Here is a 14,705-nt window from a genome sequence, read left to right as displayed (position 1 = left end):
GGGAGGTTGCCTTCGTGTTCTTGGGCACAGGTTGCCTTTGTGTTCTATGGTGGTCTGCTTGAAACATGTTGTTATTACAGACTCAATCAGGGACATGTTGAAAATGTCAGTGATATATGGTATAAAATACAGTATACACATGATATGAGAGATGTAAGATATGTAAACATTATTAAAATGGCATTATTTAAAGTGGCATTGTTTAAAGTGACTAGTGATCCATTTATTAAAGTGGCCAGTGATTGGGGCTCAATGTAGGCAGCAGCCTCTCTGAGTTAGTGATTGCTGTTTAGCAGTCGGATGGCCTTGAGATAGAAGCTGTTTTTCAGACTCTTGGTCCCAGCTTTGATGCACCTGTACTGACCTCACCTTCTGGATGGTAGCGGTGTGAAGTGGCTCGGGTGGTTGTTGTCCTTGATGATCTTGTTGGCCTTCCTGTGACATCGGGTGCTGTAGCTGTCATGGAGGGCAGGTAGTTGTGCACGCCGAGGAACTTAAAACGTTCCACCTTCTCCACTGCTGTCCCTTCGATGTGGATAGGGGGGTGCGCCCTCTGCTGTTTCCTTAAGTCCACGATCATCTCAATGTTTTGTTGATGTTGAGTGAGAGGTTGTTTTCCTGACACCACACTCCAAGTGCCCTGCTGTCTCTACGTTGTTGATAATCAAGCACACTACTGTTGTGTCGTCTACTAACTTGATGATTGAGTTGGAGGCGTGCATGGTCACGCAGTAGTGGGTTAACAGGGAGTACAGGAGGGGGCTGAGCACGCACCCATGTGGGGCCCCAGTGTTGCGGGTCAAGTTCTTGTGGTAATGTTGCTTCCAGTGGCAATTTGGAACTCACCTTGGTTCCAGAGGCAGTTTGGAACTCAGTAGTGAGTGTTGCAACCGAGGACAGACACCCTAAGCACTTCAGCACTTGGCTATCACGTTCTGTGAGCTTGTGTGGCCTACCACTTCCTAGCCAAGCTGTTGTTGCTCCTAGACATTTTCACTTCCCAGTAACAGCACTTGCAGCTGACCAGCCGGCCCTAGCCGGGCATAAATGTTTGTCTATGGAGATTGCATGGCTGTGTGCTCAATTTTATATGCATGTCAGCAACGTGTGCTGCAATAGCCGAATCCACTAATTTGAATAGGGTGTCCACATACTTTTCGCCATGAAGTGTATAATAATGACTTCCTCTTCACACAGATAAACAAATAATAATAGTTGTTTTATTGTTCACGTCGACGTGTGAGTATTTCACGTTAGGCGATTGACCAATCACAAGCCGCGAGGGCAGCGCATGGTGCGTGCCCAATCCTTCCGCGTCACCGGTCTCACTCTCCAGGTCTCGTTCTGGTCGACAGTCTGGCTCACTGGAACACGGAGAGACTGCAGCGCATATAACACCAAACAATATCGGTACGTAACATTGAATTATTTGTTTTTCCCAAACCATTTTATATCACCTTTCCATGTAAGACTACCGGGCTACGTTGTTGCCAAGTGTTGCTCTTTCTCGAAGTTAGTAGAGGCTCTGATTCGTTGTGTGTCTGTGATACAATGTTGCGTGCAAGTGCGACAGGGCAAATCGGGTCGGTCAGTTGATCAACAGGTTGTTGCAGAGAAAGCCAACTGCCGTGAGTGTCGATCGAGAATCTGTCCGTAACCTGGTTGGAGAGTGAGAGGAAGTTGTTATTCTGTACCAAGACTGTGGGCAAACTTGAGTCTCTTGATCAATGCTTGCAGGATTCTGTCAATAGTTGCAGAGGAGTAGCCTAAAAGCATGTATTGGGTTATGGCCGCTAAATACATCCCACATTAACTGGTCTATATAGTCAATAGATTACACCAGACTACTTAGCCTACAGTTTAAATTGTGGAAATAGTAGGTTACGGTGATACATTGCCATAGCTCTCCTACATTGCGTTACCCTTATATGCCAACACAGGTAGAAAGTAGTCTGAAGCAAAGTAAACAGACTCACATACAGACCAACTGTAGTGGTGCTAGTTATTTAGCATGTCCCGGTGACTTTATGTCAACATTGTGCCAGCAGTATGTTTACATTAGCGGAGGGGGGTAGGGAGCATGCCACAGCAGAAATGATGAGGAGGGGGGTTCGGGGTCACTGCCGAATGCTATCACAACTATGTGACAGACTTACTGATGGAAGTGTGTGTGTTTAGACACTACCCCCACACAAACATATGGTTGACAGTGCATGTCTGGACCCTTGGCCTGGCAGTGGTGTGTGTGTCTCGGCTGGGCGCTGAGTCAGGGTTTGGAGTGCGCCCAGGGTTAGAACAATCCACCCCTCTGTTCTCCTCCTTCGTTGACTCCCTATATCCCTCTCTCCTTACCTATCCCTTCATACTCTCACCCCTCTATCCCTACTTTCACTCACATCTCTAATCCCTTGCACTCTATATCATCTGTATCATTACTCCTTCCCCTTATCCCTTCATTTACCCATTCCTTTCATTGCATATTAAATTAAAGAAGAAACACCCCAGCCAGCCAGCCATTTATACTGCATTCATTTCAATGGCCATGAAGGAACACAGAGCACAGGAGAGGAATCACTGAAGACAATTAAACCATAGCCATCTGTTGGATTTACATGGTTGTTTTGGTTAGGGTTCATGTCTACTAGCAAGAAATTTAGCCTACCCCTTTTGGCAAACAGATTTGAAGAGGCTCCCCAAGGAGAGACAGTCTTGTAGACCATTAGATATTTTTCAATAATCAAAGTTCGGTCTAACCGTGTGTCGTCGTTCATTACGTAATTATTTTGGGTCAGAGACAGAATAGTAGAATAGGATATGAGTTTACATGAGTACAGTTTTGAATGCTTCACTACCTGCCCAATGAGCTGAGAGAGCTGTCGAAGAGCAGTGGGCTAGTCTCTCACAATCACCTTGATCTCTTCAGTTATCTCTCTCTCTCTCTCTCTCTCTGTGTGTGTGTGCACGCGTACAATTGTTACTGTTAGGCTACTACTCCGTTTCTCAGATATGACACCTTCTTTGTCACATCGAAATCATGCAAATAAGCATGTCAATTGTGTATTGTGGTGGATTTGGAACCATAGTGTCTTTTTGGAGTAAGTGTGAGGGTGTGGGCTTGATTGAAACCAAGCCTGGATGTTTGGTCTAGGCCAAATACACTGTCAGTTATCATTAGAGACGGGGTGTGTACTTGGTCTGTCAAGCAGACTGTGGGAGGGAGAGAGAATCCACCAGAGAGAGGAAGAGGAAGGAGCTGGAAAAGTGTCTTTCTCTCTGTGAGAAAGAGGAGAGACATTGGCAGAACAGATGTGCATGGAAGGATACAACCAGCCATCCTCCAGAGAAAATGAGCGAGGGGGGAGAAACTAGAAATGGAATGAGTCAGTAATGTTTATCGGGCAGTTACAGAGACTGTGTTTCCTTTTAACGTTTCCTGTCACTGTCGTCCCGCCCCCCCCCTTCTCTTTATCCACCTCTTCCACCCTGTATCTTTCTCCTACTCTCTCGCTTTGTTTCTCTCCACCTTGCTCTCTTGTATTTCTGCTGCGTCTCCCCGTCTTCTCCCCCCTCTCACTTTTCTCTCCTTCGGAGTGTAATATGGAAAAACTGTATGTGATGGTTTTCGGCCGAATATGTATTTTCCTCTCTCCTGACCTTTCCTGACATTTTGAAGACTTATCTGTGACCTTTGCGGTGCATATCCGATGTGAATCCTCTATTACACACACTGTGACTGTGCCCTGGTACAAAAATATGTTTCCTCGCTATCCCCAGTATTACAGTGGGAACTTAGTGACTTCTAGTATTTAAAGAGCAGGAAAACTCCCATGATCTTGTTAATGAGGATTTTGATTTTGGGATTCTCAGGAAAACATGTTTTCATATCCGGTGAAAGTGTTTCCTAAGTAGTGGGATGGGGTTGGGGGACAGGACAAACAGGTTGATTGTGTCCAACTCAAACGGGGTTAGGGATATTTCATTTGAAAGGTTTTAGGTGGTTCACATCAGTAATGGTTAGGGAGCCACTGCTCCAGCAGACACACTGTGTATTTTGTATTTATTATGGATCCCCATTAGTTGTTGTCAAGGCAGCAGCTACTGTTCCTGGAGTGCAGCAAAATTAAGGCATTTATATACAATTTAAAAAACATTACATGAGATTAGATAACAGATTTCATAACACATTACGTGTGTGCCCTCAGGCCACTACTCTACTACCACACACAGTATCTATAACACAAAATCCGTGCGTATGTTATCGTGTGTGTGTATGCGTGTGTGTCTTCACGGTCCCCGCTATTGTGTAATGTGTATTTTTTATCAATTTTTAAAAAATATGATTTTACTGCTTACATGAGTTACTTGGTGTGGAACAGCATTTCATGAAGTCATTGCTCTATATAGTGCCTCCCATAGTCTGTTTTGGACTTTGGGACTGTGAAGAGAACTCTGGTGACATGTCTTGTGGGGTATACATGGGTGTCTGAGCTGTGTGCCAGTAGTTTAAACAGACAGCTCAGTGCATTCAACATGTCAATACTTCACACAAATAGTAACAAAGTCAATCTCTCCTCTACTTTGACACAGAAGAGATTGACATGCATATTATTAATGTTAGTTCTCTGTGTACGTTTAAGAGCCAGCCTTGCTGCCCTGGGAACCACACATGCGGAGATCATCCGTTCACCTACTCTGCGTCTCACAAGACTTGTCGGTTGGAATCAAAAATTTCAAATTTGGACTCATCAGACCAGACAGATTTCCACCGACCCGTACACAGAGAACTAACATTAATAATGTCCATTGCTCATGTTTCTTGGCCCAAGCAAGTCTCTTCTTCTTATTGGTGTCCTTTAGTAGTGGTTTCTTTGCAGAAATTTGACCATGAAGGCTTGATTCACGCAGTCTCCTCTGAACAGTTGATGTTGAGATGTGTCTGTTACTTGAACTCTGTGAAGCATTTATTTGGGCTGCAATTTCTGAGGCTGGTAACTCTAATGAACTTATCCTCTGCAGCAGAAGTAACTCTGGGTCTTCCATTCCTGTGGCGGCCCTCATGAGAGCCAGTTTCATCGTAGCGCTTGATGGTTTTTGCGACTGCACCTTGAAAGTTCTTGAAATGTTCTGCATTGACTGACCTTCATGTCTTAAAGTAATGATAGACTGTCGTTTCACTTTGCTTATTTGAGCTGTTCATAGCTGTAATATGGACTTGGTCTTTTACCAAATAGGTCTTCTGTATCCCACCCCTACCTTGTCACAACACAACTGATTGGCTCAAACGTATTAAGAAGGAAATACATTTCACAAATTAACATTTAACAAGGCACACCTGTTAATTGAAATCCATTCCAGGTGACTACCTCATGAAGCTGGTTGAGAGAATGCCAAGAGTGCAAAGCTGTCATCAAGGCATCTGAAATATAAAATATATTTTGATTTGTTTAACACGTTTTTGGTTACTACATGATTCCATATGTGCTATTGTCTTCACTATTATTCTACAATGTAGAAAATAACTCTTTAATGAGTAGGTGTGTCCAGACTTTTGACTGGTACTATACATTTTTCCACCAGCAGATTATGATTGATAATCTAATATGCTCCACTTAACTCAAACAAAACATCTCCCACAATCTTTTTATTATCAATTTGTCTCAGCCAATCATCAGTCATTTGTGGTGATTGCTGAATGCCCTTCCCTATAAGTGTGCTGAAAATATGTGTTTACATTGAAATAGCATTGTATCTGGTCATTCTTGGGTAGTGGAATTACTTTTGATTCCTTCCAGGCCTGAGGGCACACACTTTCTTGTAGGTTTAGATAGAATAGATGGCCAATAGGAGTGGCAATATTGTCTGATCTCATCCTCAATAATTTTCCATCCAAGTTGTCAGACCCAGGTGGCTTGTCATTATTGATAGACAGCAATATGTTTTTCACCTCTTACACACTAATTTTGCGCAATTCAAAATTGCAATGCTTGTCTTTCATAATTTGATCAGTTATGCATGGATGTGTAGGTAGTTGGCAATATCAGTGGTGTTTGATGAATAAGCCATCTGATTCAATGAATGATGCAGCCGAGTTTTGCTTTGATGAATGATGCAGCCGAGTGCTCCAAAACTTTTACTATCATTCTTTATATAATTTATATTTGTTTCATAGTACAGTTTCTTCTTATTTTTGTTCTGTTTAGTCACATAATTTCACATTTTACAATATGTTTGGGCTGTGCAGCCTGACTTATTTGCCATTCCTTTGGCCTCATCCTTCTCAACCATACCATCTTTCCATTCCTCATCAATCCACAGGGATTGAACCGTTTTTAGTAATTGTATTAATGGGTGCATGCTTATTATTAACTGGAATAAGCAATTTCAGAAATGTGTCAAGTGCAGCGTCTGGTTGCTGTTCATTACACACCACAGACCAGCAAATATTCTTTACATCTTCCACATAGAATATGTTTTGTAGTGATTCCTATGACCTCTTATACGGTATCTTAGGCCAGGCGTTGGAACTTTTGGTTTTCCTAGATATGACTACTATATTATGATCAATACATCCAATGGATTTTGATATTGTTTTTAGAGCAGATTTCTGCAACATTAGTAAAGATGTGATCAATACATGTGGATGATTTCATTCCTGTGCTGTTTATAAATACCCTGATTGATTGACTGACAATCTGATCCAGGTTGCAGGCACTGGTTACAGTTTGAAGCTTTTTCTTCCAGATACTGACTGTTCGCATTTGGTCGTCTATAGCAGCTTCCCATATTAATGGGCTTTAGGTGAGGCAGGTAAAACTGTAGCCATATTACTTCAACAGCATTAGAAGTTAAGAACTTAACTCAATGGGAACTGAAGTGGTTAATTAAGTACTCATAAGAGCAGGAAACAACCACTTTAGAATCAAGGTTTTGTATAGAGGATTCTGTGGAAACCAACTTATTTCATAGCCAGCATCATGGTCACATCAGATCTGTGGGCTCAGGGGCTGGTAGACTAGGGTTGAGGTCTGGGACTGGCAAGCAGGGGCTGGAGAGCTGAGGCTTCCCGGATTTCAAAAGTTCCTGACACAGACACACTGACAGTGTCTTCCTGTCCTGAAGAGCACGACCCCCCATAAATAGAATGGACACGTATTGTCAACAGCTCGATGCCGACTTTTGTTATGGTGAACTGAATGCTCATTCTGTCTCTGCTGGTTAGTCAACAGTGAGTCAGTCTATAGCATGCATCCCAAATGGCACCCTCTTCCCTATATAGTGCACTATGTAGGGAAGATGCTGCCATAGACTTCCAGAAAGTGTCTGTGTTGTGTTTGAGTGCAGCACATGGGAAGGGGAGTTTGCTGTCTTGTAGGTGAGACCAACGTTGAATCTTTACCAAGAGTAGCTTATCAAACCAATATGCTTGTTGTCCTGTAGTTGGTGTCTAAGCAACTTTATTACAGGACTGCCTCTGGTACACACACTTCAAACGCTTAAACAGTCTGCTATGACTCCTAGGTGTCACACCTGATGTGTTTGAATGCAGCTGAGGGTTTCTTGGTTCTCAAACAAACCTTGGTCCTCAGACCTATGTGTCAGCAGCAGGTGGCTGCCAAGATTGTGCTTCAGTTTATCATTCCTCCATGTTAACTCTCTCTCTCTTTGTCTCTCTCTTTTGTCTCCTCCTCAGCGTGTCCAGTTGTGCATGGATGCAGACAGGTGTGAGGGCAGGAACTAGTGGAATCTAGTGGAGTGTATACACACACACACACAAACCATGGCCACTGCCAGCAGAGTGGGCTCGGGAAGAGCTGGTTGGGTGGCGTTTGCAGATGAAGCCTTCGGGACGAGCACAGAGCATCAAGCAGGTACGAGTCATATTGTGAAAGTCATTTAAATCCTATACTGTAGGATGAAGTTCAGGAGTAGATGTGTTTTTTTTAAATGTCATCATTTTATGCATATATACAATTAAGCACATATTTACCTGGCAAGGAGATGTCTGGGTCAGCACGCTAACAGACTGTACATCAATAACACACTTAGTGAATTTGGCAGGTATCCTTTAGATCCCTGAACACAACTCTGGACCATGAAGCCAGTTCCACTGCATTTTTCATTGTTCCCTTCCAATCAGGGACTTATTTAGACCTTTGACACCAGGTGTGTGCAATTAATTATCAGGTAGAACAGAAAACCAGCAGGCTCTGGACCTCGTAGGGTTCGAGTTGAGTGCCCCTGCTTTAGATTCCCCTGAGGAACTTTGCCGGTGTGTATGGATGTGTGTTAGGGTTGGGCGGTATTCAGATTTCCATACCTTCATACCGGGATATACGGTATTACAGCAGTGCACACAAGGGGCCCTATTTATTTCTTATACTATCAAAGTACTAGCAAATTCCCATTGTGGATGCTATCTAGCAAGTGCAAGCAAGCATAAACTATTTGAAAGGTCAGACAACCTAGCTTAAAATGTTATACAATTATTTTAAAAGGCTACTCACAATTGATCCAGGAGGGAATTGATTGTCTCTGCTCTAACCAAGAAGCGTGATCTTGCAAGCTAGCCACCTATAGCTAGCAAGTTGGCAAACCAAATTCATAGCTGGAGCCCTGAGCTACAGAAAATATGTTTTACACATCTTAAATAGTTAACTTATAAGATATTAGCTGTCAAACATTAATGGGGAATTTCAAGTGTAACTTGTTCACCTCTTGTGGATCCCCATGATTCTTCCATTTGCTCCATGTGCTCTTCGTAGTGCATCTTTTCCTTTCAAGAGGATTCAACATGTATCTAGATCGATACGATACAGGTACGATACCTTTTAGTTTGAAAAGATTCAGTGCGATTTGGTTCAATGCGATGCGATGCACTAAGTTTTGTTGCTTAACTTCTCTGGGATATGTGGGACAGTAGTGTCCCACCTCATCAACAGCCAGTGAAATTGCATGGCGCCATGTTCAAAACAACAGAAATCCCATAATTAAAATTCCGCAAACATACAAGTATTTTACACCATTTTAAAGATAAACTTCTTGTAAATCCAGCCACAGTGTCCGATTTCAAATAGGCTTTATGGCGAAAGCACACCAAACGATTATGTTAGGTCAGCACCTAGTCACAGAAAACCATACAGCCATTTTCCAGCCAGGGAGAGGGCTCACAAAAATCAGAAATAGTTATTAAATTAATCACTAACCTTTGATGATCTTCATCAGATGGCACTCGCAGGGCTTCATGTTACACAATAAATGTGTGTTTTGTTCGATAAAGTTAATCTTTATGTCCAAAAACATCATTTGAAATTGGTGTGTTATGATCAGAAATGCATTGCCTCAAACAAACATCCGGTTAAAGTGCAGAGAGCCACATCAGATTACAGAAATACTCATAATAAACATTGATAAAAGATACAAATGATATGCATGGAAATATATATTAACTTCTCCGTAATGCAACCGTTGTGTCAGATTTCAAAAAGGCTTTACGGCGAAAGCACACCTTGCGATTATGTTAGGTCAGCGCTAGTCACAGAAAGACATCTAGCCATTTTCCTAAGAAGGAGAGGTGTCAGAAAAGTCATAAATAGCGTTATAAATATTCACTTACCTTTGATCATCTTGATCGGAATCTCAGTTCCACAATAAATGTTTGCTTTGTTCGATGAAGTCCATCATTTATGTCCAAATACCTCCTTTTTGTTCGTGTTTAGCCCAGTAATCCAAATGCATAATGCGCGATAATTTGTTCAGACAAAATGTCAAAGTTATTTTACAGTTCATAGAAACATGTCAAACGATGTATAGAATCAATCTTTCGGATGTTTTTATCATAAATCTTCAATAATGTTCCAACCGGAGAATTCCATTGTCTTTAGAAATGCAATGGAACGCAACTACCTCTCATGGGCGCGTGCGTGATCAGCTCATGGCACCCTGCCAGACCTCTGGCTCAAACAGCTCTCATTCTCTCCTCCTTCACAGTAGAAGCCTCAAACAAGGTTCTAAAGACTGTTGACATCTAGTGGAAGCCTTAGGAAGTCCAATATGACCCCATAGACACTGTATATTTGATAGGCAATGACTTGAAAAACTACAGACTTCAGATTTCCCACTTCCTGGTTGGATTTTTTCTCAGGTTTTTGCCTGCCATATGAGTTCTGTTATATTCACAGACATCATTCAAACAGTTTTAGAAACTTCAGTGTTTTCTATCCAAATCTAATTATATGCATATTCTCGCTTTTGGGCCTGAGTAACAGGCAGTTTACTCTGGGCATATTATTATCCAAGCTACTCAATACTGCCCCCCCAGTCCCAAAGAAGTTAAACACATTCATTTTCCATTCTAAATTCAAATCTGCTGCTTATGATTCTCATGAGATGGGCCTTTCTGTGCTGGATCTATCTGAGCTGACTTCTCTCTCTCGTGTGTCTCTGTGTGCCTGCCTCCCTCCCATATGAGAGACTAGGCATCTAACACTCCACTAGACTAGGCATCTAACACCCCACTACCAATATCAGATTAGGGGTGAGGGGCAATTTCACCCCATCTCCAAATCAAATGTTTTTTTCCTCTCGCTTCGGCCATGCAGTGCGCCTCACAAAAGTGACTGCTCTCCTCATTCTGAAATTATTAAATTTACCCGGTATATCAAAAAATATACAGCAAAGCTATGTAAACTATTGCTGATGGTGAACCTGAACAATCAAAGTAAAATATGTTGTACGCCCTGGTCAGCAGGTACTGTACAGTCAGATGAGTTGCCTCTTATTTTATTCCGGTAAAACAACATTTTCAACAGCACGTAGAGTGCCTTCAGAAGGTTTTCAAACCCCCTGACTGTTTCCACACTTTGTGTTACAGCTTGAATTTAAAATGGATTAAATTTAGATTTTGTGTCACTGGCCTACACACAATACCGCATAATGTCTAAGTGGAATTATGTTTTGACACATTTTTTCAAATTAATAAAAAATGAAAAGCTGAAATGTCTTGAGTTAATAAGTATTCAACCCCTTTGTTATGGCAAGCCTTAAGTTCAGGCGTAAGAATTTGCTTAACAAGTCACATAATTAGTTGCATGGACTCACTATGTGTGCAATGATGGTGTTTAACATGATTTTTGAATGACTACCTCATCTCTTTACCCCACACATACAATTATCTGTAAGGTCCCTCAGTCGAGCAGTGAATTTCAGACACCGATTCAACTACAAAGACCAGGGAGGGTTTTCCATGCCTCATATAAAAAAAACAGACATCGAATATCCCTTTGAGTATGGTGAAGCTGTTAATTACACTTTGAATGGTTAATCAATACACCCAGTCATTACAAAGATACAGGCATCCTTCTGAACTCAGTTGCTGGAGAGGAAGGAAACCGCTCAGGGATTTCACCTTGAGGCCGAATTAAAACAGAGTTTAATGGCTGTGATAGGATAAAACTGAGGATGGATCAACAACATTGTAGTTGCTCCACAATACTAACCTAAATGACAGAGTGAAAAGAAGGAACCATATACAGAATAAAAATATTCCAAAACACGCATCCTGTTTTGCAATAAGGTGCTAAAGTAAAACTGCAGCAAATGTGGCAAAGAAATGTACTTTATACCCTGAATACAAAGCGGTATGTTTGGGGCAAATCCAACACATCACTGAGTACCACTTGATATTTTCAAGCATGGTAGTGGCTGCATCGTGTTATGGGTGTGCTAGAGTTTTTTGGGGGGAGCGATAAAAAGAAACTGGTAGCGCTAAGCACAGTCAAAATCATAGCGGAAAACCTGGTTCAGTCTGCTTTTCAGTAGACACTGGGATACATTTACCTTTCAGCAGGACAATAATCCAAAACACAAGGCCAAATATACACAGGAGTTGTTTACAAATACTACATAGAATGTTCTTGAGTGGCCAAGTTACAGTTTTGACTTAAATCAGCTTGAAAATATCTGGCAAGACTGGAAAATGGGTGTCTAGCAATGATCATCAACCACCTTGACAGAGCTTGAAGAATTTGGAAAAATGATGTGCAAATATTGTACAATGCAGGTGTGCAAAGCTCTTAGACTTACCCAGAAAGACGCACAGCTGTAATCACTGCCAAAGGTGATTCTAACATGTATTGACTCAGGGGTGTGAATACTTATGTAAATTAGATATTTCTGTATTTAATTTTGAATACATTTGCAAATTTTTCCAATAACCTATTTTCACTTTGTCATTATGGGGTATTGTGTGTAGAATGATTGAATCCATTTTTAATTCCGAATGCACAGTATACGGTATATCGCCCAAACCTAGTGTGATGAGTTGGCCTAAATGGATAAGGCTAAATTGAAATGTTTCTAACAGAATAAATATTGTAATGAAACAGCAGGGAGAAGGTCTCGAACCCTCGACCTTCTAGCCCGAGGTCCGGCGCGCTATCGACTGTGCCGCAAAAGCATGCTTGTGCGGCTGAGTCGATTTCCGCGCTTATAAACCCAGGGTCGTTATACTATGGAAAGCATATGCATAACCATGGTAGCCATTAAAAGGGAACAGTTTGGAGATTATGGAAACATTATTAGACTAAAGGTGAGGACACAACAGTTCACCTGACAAAAGATTGAATCCAAACATTGCACTGTTGATATTCTGTGCATTTTACATTTATTGGAATGTGCATTTTACATTTATTGGGGTATTTAGGGTAGGTGCAACATGAGACGAAGGGTTTGAGTGAGAGGTCTAACTGGTATCTCCAAGTGGCCACCTCCTCTGAAGTGTGCACAGCTCCTAAGTACATTCAATGCATGTTTATGACTCAAAGAAGCAGGGGTTGAGGTTTCGTTCCACTGTTCAACATAAAGTTCTGAACCAGTCCGAACCCACAAAAAAGTAACGGTTTATATCGTTCCTTTCTGTTCCTTTTTAACCTGTGAAGTCAATTATTATTATTATTTTTTACATTGAGCTCATTAAATGACTTCACCAATCAGTGTTGATAGAGCAGGAAAGCTAGTTGTTTACATGCATGATGGATAGGCAAGTGCAGCCTATGGCGTGAGATGCGAAATATTTTGCGTATGGGGAGAGAGCGAGAGAGAGTTGAGGATGCTTGAAGTGCTGGGCATCTTGTTATGACTAGCATTATATGAATTAGGTCCACAGGATTAACCTAGGAGTGGCTTCTATTGAGAAGCCTCTCCTAGGTTAAGCTAGGTTGAGTTGAGCTAGCTAGCGAATACACTTTAGCGAGCTAGCTAGCGAACGCGCTTGAGCTAGCTAGCGAACGCGCTTGAGCTAGCTAGCGAACACGCTTGAGCTAGCTAGCGAACACGCTTGAGCTAGCTAGCGAACACGCTTGAGCTAGCTAGCTAACACGCTTGAGCTAGCTAGCTAACACGCTTGAGCTAGCTAGCTAACACGCTTGAGCTAGCTAGCTAACACGCTTGAGCTAGCTAGCTAGCTAACACGCTTGAGCTAGCTAGCTAGCTAACACGCTTGAGCTAGCTAGCTAGCTAACACGCTTGAGCTAGCTAGCTAACACGCTTGAGCTAGCTAGCTAACACGCTTGAGCTAGCTCGCTAGCTGGATAACACGCTTGAGCGAGCTAACAAATTATGGCAGGGGAGGGTCAACAATTTATAGAGAGGGTCTAATGGGTGGGGAGTGACTAATGGGTGTGTTTCCCTGTGGGTCCTGTTTTTTATTTTACATCCACGGGAATTTAGACGTTTTCTGAACAGCATATTGTTAGAATTAACTGAATTCCAACTGGTTATTGGGACAAACATGATTGCCATTCTAATCAAATCAAATCAAATCACATTTTATTTGTCACATACACATGGTTAGCAGATGTTAATGCGAGTGTAGCGAAATGCTTGTGCTTCTAGTTCCAACAATGCAGTAATAACCAACAAGTAATCTAACTAACAATTCCAAAACTACTGTCTTATACCCACAAGTGTAAGGGGATAAAGAATATGTACATAAATATATATGAATGAGTGGTGGTACAGAGCAGCATAGGCAAGATACAGTAGATGGTATCGAGTACAGTATATACATATGAGATGAGTATGTAAACAACGTGGCATAGTTAAAGTGGCTAGTGATACATGTATTACATAAAGATGCAGTAGATGATATAGAGTACAGGGATGAGATGAATAATGTAGGGTATGTAAACATTATATTAGGTAGCATAAAGTGGCTAGTGATATATTTTACATAATTTCCCATCAATTCCCATTATTAAAGTGGCTGGAGTTGAGTCAGTGTGTTGGCAGCAGCCACTCAATGTTAGTGGTGGCTGTTTAACAGTCTGATGGCCTTGCGATAGAAGCTGTTTTTCAGTCTCTCAGTCCCAGCTTTGATGCACCTGTACTGACCTCGCCTTCTGGATGATAGCGGGGTGAACAGGCAGTGGCTCGGGTGGTTGTTGTCCTTGATGATCTTTAAGGCCTTCCTGTAACATCGGGTGGTGTAGGTGTCCTGGAGGACAGGTAGTTTGCCCCCGGTGATGCGTTGTGCAGACCTCACTACCCTCTGGAGAGCCTTACGGTTGTGGGCGGAGCAGTTGCCGTACCAGGCGGTGATACAGCCCGCCAGGATGCTCTCGATTGTGCATCTGTAGAAGTTTGTGAGTGCTTTTGGTGACAAGCCGAATTTCTTCAGCCTCCTGAGGTGCTGCTGCGCCTTCTTCACG

The 14,705-nt window shown here is 42.1% G+C and overlaps 1 protein-coding gene across 3 annotated transcripts in view; it reads left to right on the top strand.

Annotated features, from left to right (window-relative positions):
* The first annotated feature begins 1,317 nt into the window (after positions 1–1,317).
* The window catches only part of ston2 (stonin 2), a 51,583-nt gene continuing 38,195 nt past the window's right edge, over positions 1,318–14,705 (top strand). For 2 of the 3 annotated variants that reach the window (XM_024436843.2, XM_024436842.2), the window contains exons 1-2: positions 1,318–1,410; positions 7,691–7,868. In XM_024436843.2, the coding sequence (XP_024292611.1) occupies positions 7,778–7,868 (91 nt within the window). In that variant the 5' untranslated portion in view covers positions 1,318–1,410; positions 7,691–7,777. Of the gene's footprint in view, positions 1,411–7,690; positions 7,869–14,705 lie in introns of those variants that run through there. The other variant, XM_024436844.2, reaches the window with a different exon arrangement.

This window comes from Oncorhynchus tshawytscha, linkage group LG11 (assembly GCF_018296145.1).
Source record: "Oncorhynchus tshawytscha isolate Ot180627B linkage group LG11, Otsh_v2.0, whole genome shotgun sequence".
Taxonomy (NCBI): domain Eukaryota; kingdom Metazoa; phylum Chordata; class Actinopteri; order Salmoniformes; family Salmonidae; genus Oncorhynchus; species Oncorhynchus tshawytscha.
This window is presented reverse-complemented; position numbering and strand designations above follow the sequence as displayed.